Source organism: Vipera ursinii (genome assembly GCF_947247035.1).
Source record: "Vipera ursinii genome assembly, chromosome: 4".
Classification (NCBI taxonomy): Eukaryota; Metazoa; Chordata; class Lepidosauria; order Squamata; family Viperidae; genus Vipera; species Vipera ursinii.
The window spans coordinates 39,985,250-40,001,892 of NC_139514.1; the positions used below are offsets into that span (position 1 = coordinate 39,985,250).

Here is a 16,643-nt window from a genome sequence, read left to right on the forward strand (position 1 = left end):
CCCCCCTCCCCACTCCCCAAGTTCACATTCTACCACAGGTTTCTTTACATAGGATTATCTTCATATTTTATTATTGCCATCCTGTAGAATCATGCCAGATTTATCTTTTTGAATGTTATTCTTAATGAGAAGTGAGAGCCAGTCATAGCTTCCTATTAAAAATACATCTGATGTAATTATCTATAAATCTATCACATCATATGTGTGATACATGTTTTTGTCTGTGTTGAAGTCGGTTTATTGTAAGAAAGCTAAAAATACTGTCCCTATGATGATTTCAGTTCAGGATTTAAACTGATAATCTACCAGGGAAGGACAGTATCAGTTTAGATTATCATTTATTGTAGAACTTGAGTGACTGAGGAATGTGTGGATGGATGAGGAAGAGAACTGGTAGAGGATGGGAGGCACAAGTGGAAAAGGGAAGAAGTCCTAAAGAATGGAGACTTCTGAAGAAAATGGAATTAGTGAGAAGAAGACTTAAGACCTGTACTCTAAATGACTCAAGACAATGGGAGGAAGGCCAGCACATCCAAAATTGTGTTGTGTCAGTTGAATGGCCTACCATCATGGATTGAAATGTTTCAGTTGTTATGATTGTTGTCTTCAAGGTGAAGCAGTCAATCTTTGATCTGCAGATCATTAGCAGTCAGCATGAGAAGCAGCAGATTAGTGGCAGGAATAAAGAGTTACTCTTACCACTATTCAGCAGGAAGGCTAGAGGATGTAGCAAAAGGAACCACACAAACAACTGCAAAGGCAAAAAGTAGCATGGAAGGATCAGGAAGTGGAGGAGTATGGCCAGGGTTGTACCAGACACGCAAGGAAACAGTGGGAGTTACCAGGCAAGGACTGGTTCAGCCTGGTTTTGTTCAAGTACTGCAGCTTGGACTGCTGAGAGAAAGATTGGTGGAAAGGAGAGGAAGAGTGGTAACTCCGTGAGTGGAAGTAGAAAACAAAGATTTCCCCATTGGATCAAGATAATGTGGAGGTTAACCCCAATCTGCATGAAGAGCTGGATGGAAGAGATTGGTCAGGGGAAATTATAGCAAAGAGACAAGTTTGGCAGGATATGAGCAAATTGAGTTTTACACAGCATTGGAAAATTATGACCCACTTTCTACGTCTGTGATTTCTTCCCCAAATCTTAAGTCAAGATGGTTAGAACTTGGGATCAAGCCAAATGCCAGGTCCACTTGCAATAAATCTATCACTATCCATGATCTCATTGTGAACAAGAGGATAGATATTGGTATATATTACTGATAACTGATTGGTAAGGATGAGTGTGTTCTGTATCTGAGATGTATTCACTTGAGTTTCTAGTGCTACATTAGCCTTCATACTTAGGTAAGGAAGGAGGAGTGGCAATCATTTTCTGTGAGACCTTATGAGAAGCACTATTTTGTATGTGAGTGGAGGTAAGGCCTTATTTGTGTGGTAAGCCTTGTAGGAGAAGTTAGGAATGCTACTGTTCTACTGTTGAATTCCAGTTCAAGTTGCTAGCATTTAACAGTAAGATGATTGTTGATTCCCTTGTCCTCCTGATTCTGACTGAGTTCCATTCTACTGTCAATGAAGCTGGACTCTGAAATTCATGGCCATAGACTGGTCTGAGGTTATCATGGGTCTAATCAAAGAGATATGCTACATTTGGTCTTCAACTGTTGGTGGAAAGCATTTCCTTTAACAGTTTGTCAATAACTGGGGTTAAATAGGCCCGACATTTCTTGCAGAGAGAATGGACCAATGAAGATGGTTTCTCCAAATCTCTAATGGACTTCACAGGCTTATAAAGAGCATATGAAAATGTATGAATGATTGACTGGGAAGTTCTGTTGGGCATATAGTTTATTTTATTTATTTTATTTTAATCCCATTTATATCCCACCCTTCTCCGAAGACTCAGGGTGGCTTACAATTTTAAGCACAAACCAATGTGCTTTGGCATACTGAAACAATAAAAATGCTTGATAGGATTGCTCCTGAATGACTTCTTCTACTTTGTACTTTAAGGAGTTCCCTGAGATGAAATGGCAGAAAAGATACCTAGAATGATAATATAGGGGCAAAGTGAATATGATTGAATGTGGATACAAATTTAGCTCTGAGCCATCATTACAGGACTAGAGAGGTTAAGTGTTGTTACTTCTACCATTCTGCCTTTTTAAAATGACCTGAATCCTGTTGAGTCAGAACCAGGAATGAGCTACTGTGAAGGCATTTGTGGGTAGAGTTACTCATTTTTGCAAAGACTTCAGTTGGGAACCAGTCTGAAGAGTTGACCAAGGTGATGTCCTTGAAATTGTGAATCTCCAGTTGCCTAGAATCCTTGGTAAGGTCACTTGTGAACTTGATCCCATCTAGGTCTGTGTGGCTAGAATGAACGTTTAAATGTCAGCAAACGTCTTTTTAAGAAATGTCTTGAAAAGATGTGCTGGTATGACTCCTGCTTAAGAGGACTTCCCTGAATCCACCCATGTCAAATAACTATTGCCTAGTCATCATCCTTTCTTTTTTAGAGAAGTTTGTGAGAAAGGATTCTGGAGCAAGCAGATTATCTACACCAGGGGTCCCAACCTTGGCCACTTTATGACTTGTGGGCTTCAACTCCCAGAATTCCTCAGCCAGCACCTGTTTAGTTCTAGTAATGGACACTGGCTGCTCTCTTTATGGCAGGATTGGATGCAGGGAACATGTCTCTTGTCCTGATGCTTCTTTCATCATCCTTCAATACCATTGACTATAGTATTGTTCTGAATTGCCCAGTAAGAGATGTGATAGAAGTCTTGACCTGACTGGGAAAGTGTCAAGAAGTCTGTATGAGGAAAAACACAAGTTACGGCACTGGATTTGTAGAATGATTTGATTATAAGTATATATTGCTTTGTCTTGACATTAGCTGCTAGAATCTATTCAATTGAAGCAGCATAGTAGTTGTAAATAAAGCAAAACATGTTTTTTGATATATTTATCAACTCTTCTTTTGGGCAATGAGAAATTCAGTTACAGAAGGGAACTTGAATTTTTATGGCAGAGAAGAATATTCTAAATGATGTCTTAGATGCATCTGTTTTGTTTTCCTCAGGGCTGCAGAAGCTGTATTGAAGGGACAAGTAGAAAACATTATCTCTTTTCACGTTCAGAACATCTCTAACAAGGCAGAACGAAACAGTGTATCCTTGGTAAGTAGCTTGATAAATGGAGAAGAGAATGGAAGACAGAGCTGGGCAGAAATTTGTTATATATTATTTGTATTACCATGCATTTTTTCCAGGTATGAGAAGTGCTGTGCAGTTTTGTCCTCATTTGCCAAAAGAGTCAGGCTTGCTTTCTGTAGCTTGACTTGGGTGGGTGACTTTTGGTTTTGGTTCGTGTAGACAGAAGATTCTGGCAGACAGGAGGCCCTTACGGCTTGCATTAAAATGTTGTAGAATGTTCCTCACCGTCAGAACTTGATCAGATGATAAAATCTTATGTTTGTGAAAGCCATCTTTGATCAGTTTCTTCTTAACAAGAGCCATATGAAATTCTGTTTTCTTCAGAACACTCAGCTTCCGCCTCTCCGAAATGATTCAAAGCCTCAAGTTTCATCACAGCTGCCTACTTCTCAAGAACAGACTCCTCCCCAGAATGCAAAAATGCAGCAGACTCCTCCCATTCCAGTTCCAGCACCAGCACCTAAATCTACGAGCTCTTCTTGCCCTATTGACCAAGACCATCCTGGCCTAGAAAGTAATGTGGTGCCTGCAGGAAGTCCTGCTAACTCCACTCCTCTACAAGCTGAAGGATTTGGGCAAACTTCAACCCCCAATAATCGAGCAGTTAGTCCAGTTTCCCAAGGGAGCAATAGTTCCACTGCAGATCCTAAAGGTCCCAACCAGCAAGTATCTGGAGGAGATCCACCAAACATGGGTGAAAATCCAGACGGGCTATCCCAGGAACAACTGGAGCATAGAGAACGTTCTTTACAAACTTTGCGTGATATTCAGCGAATGCTTTTCCCAGATGAAAAAGAATTTGCCGGAGGCCAAACTGGGGGGTCCCAGCCAAATTCTGCAGTTCTGGATGGTTCCCAAAAGAAACCTGAAGGGCCAATACAGGCAATGATGGCCCAATCTCAAAGTTTAGGTAAAGGGCCAGGACCCCGGACAGAAGGAGGGGCTGCATTTGGTTCCCAAGGGCACAGAGACATGCCATTTTCACCGGATGAAGTTGGACCACCATCCATTAATTCTCAATCTGGTCCTATTGGACCAGACCACCTGGAACACATGACCCCTGAACAAGTAGCCTGGCTGAAATTGCAGCAGGAGTTCTACGAAGAGAAAAGGAGAAAGCAAGAGCAAGTTGTACAGCAGTGTTCCTTACAGGACATGATAGTTCACCAGCATGGGCCACGAGGATTAGTTAGAGGCCCCCCACCTCCATATCAGATGACCCCAGGTGATGGCTGGGGGCCTGGAGGCCCTGAACCCTTTCCTGAAAGCCTAGCCATGCCTCACTCACTACCTCCAAGAGGCATGGCCCCCCATCCCAGTGTACCTAGCAGTCAGATGCGACTGCCTGGATTTTCTGGAATGATAAACCCTGACATAGAAGGTCCCAATGTCCCAAACACCACGGGTAGGCCTGGGCTTTCAGGTGTTCCTTGGCCAGACGAAGTGCCAAAAATTTCAGATGGCCGCAATTTTCCTCCTGGGCCAGGTGTGTTCAGTGGTCCCGGACGAGGGGAGAGGTTTGCAAATCCTCAGGGCTTACCTGAAGATTTGTTTCAGCAGCAGTTAGCTGAAAAACAACTAGGACTTCCTTCTGGCATGAGCATAGAAGGAATTAGGCCCGGCATGGAGTTGAACCGGATGATTCCCCCTCAAAGACACATGGAGCCTGGCAATAACCCCATCTTTCCACGTATGCCAGTTGAGGGACCCATGAGCCCCTCTCGGGGGGAGTTTCCGAAAGGAATACCACCTCAGATGGCAGCGAACAGAGAGTTGGAATTTGGGATAGGCCCCAGCAGCATGAAAGGGGATGTGAATCTGAACGTCAACATGACTTCCAATCCACCAATGTTACCTCAGAAAATGAGGGAAGCTGGAGTGGGTCCAGAAGAAATTATGAAGATGCGCACAGGTGTCTCAGAAATGCTCCCCTCTCAGCAAAAAATGGTTCCCTTGCCATTTGGTGAGCATCCTCAACAGGACTATGGGATTGGCCCAAGACCTTTTCATCCTATGTCTCAGGGCCCAGGTGTTGGTCTCCGGAATCATAGAGAGCAAATAGGGCCTGACCAAAGGACTAACAGTCGTCTTAGCCACATGCCACCACTACCTCTGAACCCCTCCAGTAACCCAAACAGCCTCAACACAACTCCTCCAGTTCAACGCAATCTTGGACGCAAGCCCCTGGATGTCTCTGTTGGTGCCAGCCAAGTTCATTCTCCAGGCATAAATCCACTTAAATCTCCCACAATGCGCCAAGTTCAGTCTCCCATGCTGGGTTCTCCTTCTGGAAACCTCAAGTCTCCCCAGACTCCATCACAGCTGGCAGGGATCCTTGCAGGTCCAACTACCGTAGCCGCAGCTGCTTCAATCAAATCTCCCCCAGTTATGGGTTCTGCTGCTGCTTCACCGGTCCACCTCAAGTCTCCCTCCCTCCCTGCACCTTCTCCTGGATGGACTTCATCTCCAAAGCCCCCATTGCAGAGCCCTGGAATCCCCCCAAACCACAAAGCATCTCTTGCTATGTCTTCACCAGCCATGATGGGAAATGTCGAATCAGGTCAGGCTTATTTTTTCTTTTGGATCAGTAGTGTGGCTCCCTTACTTGTTTCTAAATTGTTTTGCTCTCATGCTAGTAACAATTGCTCAGCAGTTGGAGCAGGTCAATTTGTTTCTTTTGAGCATTTAGTTGTGAACACACAGTCATGTGAAACAGAAAGTACACTCTCTTTGAGTTCTGTGGTTTCATGTATCAGGTCATAGTAAAAACCATCTGGTCTTTAGCAGTTCCTAAAAGTAGGTAAATACAATCTCAGATGAACAACACATGATATATTACACCATGTCATCATTTATTTTACAAAAAGAAATCCAGAATGGAGAAGCCATGTGTGAAACACTAAATGTGACTTGTGGTAGTTTGAGGAACCTCCATTAGCAGCAATAACTTGAAGCAATCATTTTCTGTATGACTTTTATCAGTCTCTCACATCTTTGTGGAGGAATTTTGGCCTGCTCTTCTTCACCGTTTCTTTTCAGTTCATTGAGGTTTGTGGGTATTTATGAACAGCTCTCTTAAGGTCCCGCCAATTGGGTTAAGGGCTGGACTTTGACCGGGCCATGCAACATCTCGATTCTTTTCTTTTTCAGCCATTCTATTGTAGATTTGGTGCTGTACTTTGGGTCATTGTCCTGTTGCATTACCCTGTGTCAGCCAGGTTTTAGCTGTTAGAAAGATGTCCTCACGTTTGCCTCTAGAATACTTTGGTATACAGTGGAGTTCATGTTCGTCTCAATGACTGAAAGGTGCCCAGGTCCTGAGGCTGCAAAACAAGCCCCAGTCATTACCTCTCCACCACTGTGCTTGATGGTTGGTGTGAGATGTTTGTGCTGATTTGCTGTGTTCGGTTTTCACCAAACACGGCACTGTGCATTATGGCCAAACATCTCCACTTTGGTTTCGTCGGTCCAAAGAACAGTGTTGTGATTTGTTCAGATGCAACTTGGCAAATCAAAGCTGTGCTGCTGCTGCTTTTTTAGAGAGAATTTATTTATTTATTTTAATTCCATTTATATCCCGCCCTTCTCCGAAGACTCAGGGCGGCTTACAAGCTTAGCAGTAGCCTTCATTCTATGTATATGCCTGCTTATTAGGGCTTTCACACACAGCCCCCCAAGCAGCATTATTACAAAGTCAGCTTAATTGCCCCCAACAATCTGGGTCCTCATTTTACCTACCTCGGAAGGATGGAAGGCTGAGTCAACCTTGAGCCTGGTGGGATGCGAACCTGCACTAATTGCAGGCAGCTGGTGTTACTTAGGGAGGCATTAGCCCACTGCTCCACCAAGGCTCTTCTGACAACCTTTCCAAAGAAACCATACTTGTTCAGTTTTTTTTCTAATTATACCATCATGAACTTCACCATTTAACATGCTAACCGATTCTTGTAAGTCTGAGATGTAACTCTTGATTTTTATTTTATTTTTTTGCAATTTTTCTGAGTATTGCACGGTCTGATCTTGGGGTGAATTTGCTGGGATGTCCACTCCTGGGAAGATTGGCAACTGTCTTTAATGTTTTCCACTTGTGAATAATCTTCCTCACTGTAGATGGATTTTAAATTGTTCAGAAATGGCCTTAACACCCTTCCCAGATTTATGAGCAGCAACAAGATCGTTGCTATGGTCTTTCCTCTTTGTCAGTGTATTAACACACACCTCAATGCTAGAGACCAGCAAACTCCTAAAACTTCAGCTTTTATAGAGGTAGTCACACTTGTTGATGATCAATTGATCAAGAGCACTTGATTAGCAGCACCTGGCTGCTACTTAGCTCCTGCATATGTGTAGAAGCAGTAAGGATATAACTTCGTTTTTCCACACAGGGCTTCTCCATTTTGGCTTTCTTCTTGTAAAGTAAATGATGACATGGAGTAATATGAGGGTGAAGGTTCATTCTCCGAATTTGTGGGTTGGTTTCCAAACGTTTCGTTACCAGGCTAGGTAACATCTTCAGTGGCGTTTAGGGGATGTCTGTTTCAGTGCTCTTCTGTTTATAAGGGGGTGTGGGTGTTTGAATAGTAACCACCATGTGGTAAGCTGTTTGTATTTTAGTGATTTTAATGATCTCACACAAATGCTCGCTCTCACTATACACTCAAATGGAACTTAGTTTAGATTTGGCTCCATTGTGAGTTGTCAGAGAAATGGCAGTTGAAATTTTCACGAATTTTACCATTCTACAAAATGGAATTCCTTGGTCTTGAGTCACATGGCTTTGTTTTCCCTGAAGAAATTGCAAGTGCCATTTAATCTTCCAGATTTATAGTTTAAAGCAGAGGTCCCCAACCTTTTGGGCACCAGGGACCGGTTCTGTGGAGAGAGGTTTTTCTGTGGACCGGAGGGTGCGTGGTTTTGTGTGCTGCCTGCATCTCACGAATGGGGCTTTCCTTGTTTGTGTGGACCAGTTGCTGGCATGCTGCGGCCCGGTACTGGTCTATGGACCGGGGGTTGGGGACCCCTGGTTTAAAGGCAGCGGACTATTCTCATCCTGTAAGGTTGTAATAAAACAAGTCTCAAATGTGCAATGTTTGCATGCAGTTGTTTGATAGATCCAGCCTTGGGAGCAATTCAGTCTATGAAATCATGTTATTCCAGGAATTAGGAAGCCAACCAAGTCAACTATTTGGGTACACTGTCCTCTAGTGTCTCAGAGAAATCATTGCAATGGAGCAGTGATCTGATTGTGTTAATAATAGTAGGGATCTCTTGTACTTCTGAGGCCAATAGAATTTTTACTTGAGTAGTGGTCAAACTTTTTAAAATTTATGAAAGTGTTGCTAGTTTCCTATCAGTCTTCAACATGAAAAAGGTGAAGCTGCACATAGATCTTTCCGGCTCCTAAATGCTTTGCCGTTAATTTAAGTAACCCAGGCAAGGGAATAAAGTTTTATAGAATTATGGAATGTAAAGGTAGGAGCGGTTCTTGGAGACCATCTAGTTCAATCTCCTGCCCAGTGTAGAAATGAATTCCTACATACATATATATATATATATATTCCTACATATATATATATATATATATATATATATATATATATATATATATATATATATATATATATATATATATATATATATATATATATATATATATATATATTCCTACATACACACACACACACACACACACACACACACACACACACACACACACATATATATATATATATATATATATATATATATATATATATATATATATATATGATACACAAAGGTGTATAATAGAGTTGACGTTCCTAGAGATATTCGTAACAAGGCAAATGATTTGGCGTTGCTGAAAAATGGATCAAAAAATGTGAAAACTGCTGTTCAGTGTTTCTAAATGTAAGATCATGCACTAAGGGAAAAAGCATACTCTGCCAGAATAGAGTACGGTGTTAAACAGAACAGAAGAAAAGGATTTAAGTACACCCATAGCAGATGACTGTATAACGAGTAAGCAGTGTGGGCAGGCAGCTATGAAGGCAAACAAAATTCTGGAATGCATCACTAGCGGGGGGGGGGGAGGAAGTCCTAATCCCTCTATATAGGGCTTTAGTTGCACCCCATTTGGAGTACTATGTTCAGTTCTGGAGACCTCCTGATATTTAAAATATTGATAAGATTGAACTAATCCAGAGACAAACACTTACCTATCAGGAGAGATTGGAGGAACTGAATATGTACAGCCTGGAGGACAGAAGGGAAATAGGGGACCTTTAAATATATCAACAACATTAATAAAGTTGTAGAAGGCAGTATTTTCAATGTTAAGCAGAAATCAAGAACCGACAGAAATGAAGTTCAGAAAGTAGCCTTAGAAAGTATGACTTCACAGAAAGAGGAGTTGGAAACTTAGAACCAACTTCCAGTAGAGGTGATGGGTCAGTCATCAGTAACTGAGTTTAAACATGCTTGGGATAAATACATGTTCATCATCTGACAAAAAAAAATTAAAAAATAAAATCTCAAAAGGGCAAACTTGATGAACCACTAGATCTTTTTCTGCTGTTAGTTCTCTTATGTTCAGGTATTGCTGCTTGAAAGAGAAGCCACCATTTCCCAATGGCAATCTGCTCCACTAATAAGCAGCAGTAAATAGTAGCATATTTTCCCAACTGTTCCTTTTTCTGGGATTCTTCTAATCTTGATAGGTCTCCTCTTGACATCCTTAAGTTTATCAATGTTCTTACAAAAATTCAGAGCCCAGAATTGGATGCGATATACACTAGGTATAGTAGGATGAAAACAAAATTAGAGAAATTGATCCTGAAATTACATTTTTGTTATTGTAGTCTGATTGCATTTGATGGTGGTGGTTGTTCATAGCAGCAACACAGTGTAAGCTCTTGTCCAGTATGTGATCCTCCAAGACATCCAGATCCTTTTCATATGTATTGAGGCCCAGTGTGGTTATCCAATCTTATATTCATACTTCTGTTTTTTCTTACCCAAATATGTTACATTGATGTTGCTATATTCTTTATTTCTGCCCATTTTTTCAGTTTGTCAAAATATTTCTGAATTTAGGTATTCCTTAAGAAGTCTCTCTTATCTTTTGTAACCTGCAAATTTGGTGACCTTCTAGCTTCTCATCTAAACAATTGTACCACTGATGTATACTTACTGGGAAATATTGTTCATTTAGATGTATATCCGGCTAGTGTAGTATGGCACGGCCTGCATTTTTGCATCTTCTCTGCTAGAATTTCCTGGGAGACAATGTCAAATGTTTAAGTCAAGGTACTACGCCCACTGCACTACCACAATCACTTAAGCTGGTTGCCCTAATAAAAAGGAGATCGTGTTGATTTAGCATGGCTTGTTCATGATAAAACCATATTGGCTTCTGTTAAGCAGCCATTGTATTCCCAATGCTCCCAAAGTGAAATTAATAACTTTAAGAATTTTGTCTAATATCAGAGTTAAGCCTGTAGTTATCAGGGATGTACTTCTCTTTTTTCCTTTTGAAGATTTGCCCTTTTCTAGTCATCTGGGACTATATGTTTCAGGCAGGGGGACTTTTGGAATGACATCAGCAAGCTTTTCCAAGATTCATAGATGTGACTGACCTGATTCTACAGATTTAACTAATTTATAGTAATCAGGGGTTCCCTACCCATATATCTTTGAGTGTCACATTGTCTTTTTTGTTTCATTCCATTTAAACACAATTCCCTTTGGAGAGAAGACTCAAAGGAAATCAGGAGTCATGCCTTTTTCTTATCACCTGTTACTATCTGACATTATACAAGCAGTTTTTCTTTCTTTTACTACTGACATGGCAAAAAAAGCTGCTTTGATGTCTTTAGCTTGCCTATTTTCCCTTTATGCTTAAGCTTTTATAACTTTCTGCAAATAGCTATTTGATGGTATACCTCTTTGATGAAGTAAAATACTCAGATTTCATTTGAATGTGAATTACAAGTTATTTCTGAAATTCAAAAGTCACCCTCTGAAATAAGGTTCTCTTCCTCACTTTCTAATTATTAGTCTGACGGTAGTAACGTTTCCAACCAACACACCATCCTTGTCCTTTTATTTGTCCTATCTGAATACTAACCAAATTTAATTCTAGAATTATTAAAATAAAAATGCTTCACTATATGCAGGATGTGGTTTAAATTGTAAAACAATTTTGCCTAGAATTTTTGCTATGGTCACTAATTACTATCATATTAGAACATTAGAGAAAAAATACAAGCTAGTTAGACTTTTACATTTAAAAATAGTTTATAACAGTGTGTGAACTTTGAAGTGCTTCCTGCTTGTTCGGCTTTACTTCCCCATGTCCTCCAAAAAGGAGCTGTAATGCTTGCATTGGGATTTCCACTAGTAAGGTAACTAATATTCAAAATAAATGTTTAATTAAAATAGGGAAGATTGTGAAAGTGGTATTTTGTAACCATTCATTTTCTTCCAAAGCCATCTACAAGTACAATACCTCTTGCCCTGGTTTATCGATAGGTACAAAACAGATATGGTGACTACTACCACCATATTCATTAATCCCACCTTGTTGTGAGATGGGCAGCAAACAAATTTAATAAATAAATGCTTGCTTTCAAACTGCTGCTTAATCCTATGTAGTACATATATCGTATATAATATAATTCTTGACTCTTGTGGTGCATTTCTTGTAACAAACATGTCATGAGAAGCTGCAGTTGCTTCACTTGAGATGTAGCCCATCTTTCTTCCTTTCATTTAGGCACTCATATGACTCGGTATGACTGTGTTGAAGACAAACCTAGCTATCACAAAAAAGCAGAATGAGCAACAAGGACAGAATATGTCTCTTCAGGGTTATGTCCTTTTTTATTTGAAGATTGATGGGCTAATATTGGGAAGATCCTATTTTTACAAATTAGCTAAAGGTCAATTAAATTACAGAACCTTTCTCTATCCATCATAAGAATTCTAGAACACTTTAAAGCTTAATTAGCCTTGAATGGTTAGATCTTGTGGTCTCCTGTAAACATTTATTATGAAACACAGTGTGGCCAAAGCATCGTGGTCTTTGGAGAGAGCGACTGTTGTTGTGTTCAGTTATTTTTTGGTAGACAAATTGTAGAACAGCTTTCCTTATAATAGCTCAGTGGAAGATCATGTACCTTGCATACAGCAGATTCTAAGTTCATCCCTCGCATGTTCCTGCTGAGGGGGAAACTCTACAAGTACATGATAAAAAGCAAGATTAGAACAAACCAAAATGTTACGAAGTAATTTCAAATGGCTGCGGGAGCTTCTAAGTTAGAAGCCAGGAACTTTTGGCAATGCATATATTTCTGATAAAGTTTATTAAGCAATGTACTTTTTTTTTAAAAAAAAAATTAACTTGCATGTATTTGTTTCCAGGTGGTGCACCGCCTTCAACAGTTAGTCAGAATGTTCCTGTGACTCTTTCTGGAAATCTTCCTTCCAGCAGTCCTTATACTATTCCTCCAGAACCTACCCTTTCTCAAAATCCTCTTTCTATCATGATGTCCCGGATGTCCAAGTTCGCTATGCCCAGTTCAACACCGCTCTATCATGATGCTATCAAGACTGTAGCCTCATCAGATGATGACTCTCCTCCAGCGCGTTCCCCAAATTTACCATCAATTAACAATCTTTCAGGTAAATAGCAAGAATCCTGCAAATGCTGTTACCTGATCACATACAGTTCTACCCTCTGTCTTGAGATAATATAAATAAAAATGCAATTATGATGTGGGGAAAACAGATGAATTTGTAGATTTAGCTCACTAAGGTTGTACCAATAAAAAGCGTGATTTGAGAGCAAAGAATTGACTATGATTAGCCAGACATGAATTCACAGTGAGCATAGTAAAAGGCATGTACTGGGGATATTTTAATAATATGTTTCGTGAGACACTCTCCTTATAAACATATACGCAAGGGCTTTCCCCTTACTGCCCTTTCTTTTTCTGTTCTTACCTTTCTACTATCAGTACTTCTCTGAATATATTTCCTTATATTTAAAATGGAGCACTGTGACTTCCAAGTTTCTTTAAATTATACAGTGGTGTTTAAAAGTTCATGAACATTTTGAATTTTCAGTATTTCTGCATACATAAGTAGATCCACACAAGTCGTCAAAACTAGATAAGGAAAACCCAGTTAAACAAATGGGTCAAAAACATTTTGCTTGTTCGTTTGTTCACTTGAGAAAAATAAAAATGATATATTTGTGTATGGCAAAAGTATGTGAGCCTTTTCTGTAACTGGTGTGTCTCGTGGGCAGCAATAGTTGGAACTACCGTATATACTTGAGTATAAGCCGAATTTTTCAGCCCACTTTTTGGGCTGAAAAATTCCACTTCGGCTTATACTCCAGTCAACAAAAAAAACTTACCGAGGACTTGTGCGCGGCCGAGGCTTTGGTGCTTCCGGGATCGCCCGCACCTCTCCCAAGCCACCGCCGTCCGAGACCTGCCGAGGTTTGGGGAGGTTTGGGGAGGTGCGCGCGCACCTCCCCAAACTCCGCGCCTTGCCTGCCTGCTTCTTTCCGCAGCGGAAAGAAGCAGGCAGGCAGGGCGCGGAGGAACGGAGACTTGCCGACGTTTGGGGAGGTTTGGGCGTCTCCCCAAACCTCGGCAGGTCTCCGTTCCTCCGCGCAGACCTGCCGACGTTTGGGGAGGTTTGGGCGCCTCCCCAAACCTCCCCAAACCTCGGCAGGTCTCCGTTCCTCCTGCCGACCTTTGGGGAGGTTTGGGCGCCTCCCCAAACCTCGGCAGGTCTCCGTTCCTCCTGCCGACCTTTGGGGAGGTTTGGGCGCCTCCCCAAACCTCCCCAAACCTCGGCAGGTCTCCGTTCCTCCTGCCGACCTTTGGGGAGGTTTGGGCGCCTCCCCAAACCTCCCCAAACCTCTGCAGGTCTCCGTTCCTCCGCGCAGACCTGCCGACCTTTGGGGAGGTTTGGGCGCCTCCCCAAACCTCCCCAAACCTCGGCAGGTCTCCGTTCCTGTTTGGGGAGGTTTGGGCGCCTCCCCAAACGTCCCCAAACCTCGGCAGGTCTCCGTTCCTCCGCGCAGACCTGCCGACGTTTGGGAAGGTTTGGGCGCCTCCCCAAACCTCCCCAGGTCTCCGTTCCTGTTTGGGGAGGTTTGGGCGCCTCCCCAAACCTCCCCAAACCTCGGCAGGTCTCCGTTCCTGTTTGGGGAGGTTTGGGCGCCTCCCCAAACGTCCCCAAACCTCGGCAGGTCTCCGTTCCTCCGCGCAGACCTGCCGACGTTTGGGGAGGTTTGGGCGCCTCCCCAAACCTCCCCAGGTCTCCGTTCCTGTTTGGGGAGGTTTGGGCGCCTCCCCAAACCTCCCCAAACCTCGGCAGGTCTCCGTTCCTGTTTGGGGAGGTTTGGGCGCCTCCCCAAACTTCCCCAAACCTCGGCAGGTCTCCGTTCCTCCGCGCAGACCTGCCGACGTTTGGGAAGGTTTGGGCGCCTCCCCAAACCTCCCCAGGTCTCCGTTCCTGTTTGGGGAGGTTTGGGCGCCTCCCCAAACCTCCCCAAACCTCGGCAGGTATCCGTTCCTGTTTGGGGAGGTTTGGGCGCCTCCCCAAACGTCCCCAAACCTCGACAGGTCTCCGTTCCTCCGCGCAGACCTGCCGACCTTTGGGGAGGTTTGGCCGCCTCCCCAAACGTCCCCAAACCTCGGCAGGTCTCCGTTCCTGTTTGGGGAGGTTTGGGCGCCTCCCCAAACGTCCCCAAACCTCGGCAGGTCTCCGTTCCTCCGCGCAGACCTGCCGACCTTTGGGGAGGTTTGGGCGCCTCCCCAAACGTCCCCAAACCTCGGCAGGTCTCCGTTCCTGTTTGGGGAGGTTTGGGCGCCTCCCCAAACGTCCCCAAACCTCGGCAGGTCTCCGTTCCTCCGCGCAGACCTGCCGACCTTTGGGGAGGTTTGGGCGCCTCCCCAAACGTCCCCAAACCTCGGCAGGTCTCCGTTCCTGTTTGGGGAGGTTTGGGCGCCTCCCCAAACCTCCCCAAACCTCGGCAGGTCTCCGTTCCTCCGTGCAGACCTGCCGACCTTTGGGGAGGTTTGGGCGCCTCCCCAAACGTCCCCAAACCTCGGCAGGTCTCCGTTCCTGTTTGGGGAGGTTTGGGCGCCTCCCCAAACCTCCCCAAACCTCGGCAGGTCTCCGTTCTTCCTGCCGACCTTTGGGGAGGTTTGGGCGCCTCCCCAAACCTCCCCAAAGGTCGGCAGGTCTGCGCGGAGGAACGGAGACCTGCCGAGGTTTGGGGACGTTTGGGGAGGCGCCCAAACCTCCCCAAACGTCGGCAGGTCTGCGCGGAGGAACGGAGACCTGCCGAGGTTTGGGGACGTTTGGGGAGGCACCCAAACCTCCCCAAACGTCGGCAGGTCTGCGCGGAGGAACGGAGACCTGCCGAGGTTTGGGGACGTTTGGGGAGGCGCCCAAACCTCCCCAAACAGGAACGGAGACCTGCCGAGGTTTGGGGACGTTTGGGGAGGCGCCCAAACCTCCCCAAAGGTCGGCAGGTCTGCGCGGAGGAACGGAGACCTGCCGAGGTTTGGGGAGGTTTGGGGAGGCGCCCAAACCTCCCCAAACAGGAACGGAGACCTGCCGAGGTTTGGGGAGGTTTGGGGAGGCGCCCAAACCTCCCCAAACAGGAACGGAGACCTGGGGAGGTTTGGGGAGGCGCCCAAACCTTCCCAAACGTCGGCAGGTCTGCGCGGAGGAACGGAGACCTGCCGAGGTTTGGGGAGGTTTGGGGAGGCGCCCAAACCTCCCCAAACAGGAACGGAGACCTGCCGAGGTTTGGGGAGGCGCCCAAACCTCCCCAAACAGGAACGGAGACCTGGGGAAGTTTGGGGAGGCGCCCAAACCTCCCCAAACGTCGGCAGGTCTGCGCGGAGGAACGGAGACCTGCCGAGGTTTGGGGACGTTTGGGGAGGCGCCCAAACCTCCCCAAACAGGAACGGAGACCTGCCGAGGTTTGGGGAGGTTTGGGGAGGCGCCCAAACCTCCCCAAAGGTCGGCAGGTCTGCGCGGAGGAACGGAGACCTGCAGAGGTTTGGGGAGGTTTGGGGAGGCGCCCAAACCTCCCCAAAGGTCGGCAGGAGGAACGGAGACCTGCCGAGGTTTGGGGAGGTTTGGGGAGGCGCCCAAACCTCCCCAAAGGTCGGCAGGAGGAACGGAGACCTGCCGAGGTTTGGGGAGGCGCCCAAACCTCCCCAAAGGTCGGCAGGTCTGCGCGGAGGAACGGAGACCTGCCGAGGTTTGGGGAGGTTTGGGGAGGCGCCCAAACCTCCCCAAAGGTCGGCAGGAGGAACGGAGACCTGCCGAGGTTTGGGGAGGTTTGGGGAGGCGCCCAAACCTCCCCAAAGGTCGGCAGGAGGAACGGAGACCTGCCGACGAGCC

General features: G+C 44.8%; 1 protein-coding gene across 4 annotated transcripts in view; it reads left to right on the top strand.

Moving 5' to 3' along the window:
- The window catches only part of BCL9 (BCL9 transcription coactivator), a 116,635-nt gene that overhangs the window by 92,080 nt on the left and 7,912 nt on the right, over positions 1 to 16,643 (top strand). For all 4 annotated transcript variants that reach the window (XM_083362273.1, XM_083362272.1, XM_083362274.1 and 1 more), the window contains 3 exons: positions 3,089 to 3,185; positions 3,546 to 5,781; positions 12,624 to 12,884. In XM_083362273.1, the coding sequence (XP_083218399.1) occupies positions 3,089 to 3,185; positions 3,546 to 5,781; positions 12,624 to 12,884 (2,594 nt within the window). The remainder of the gene's footprint in view (positions 1 to 3,088; positions 3,186 to 3,545; positions 5,782 to 12,623; positions 12,885 to 16,643) is intronic.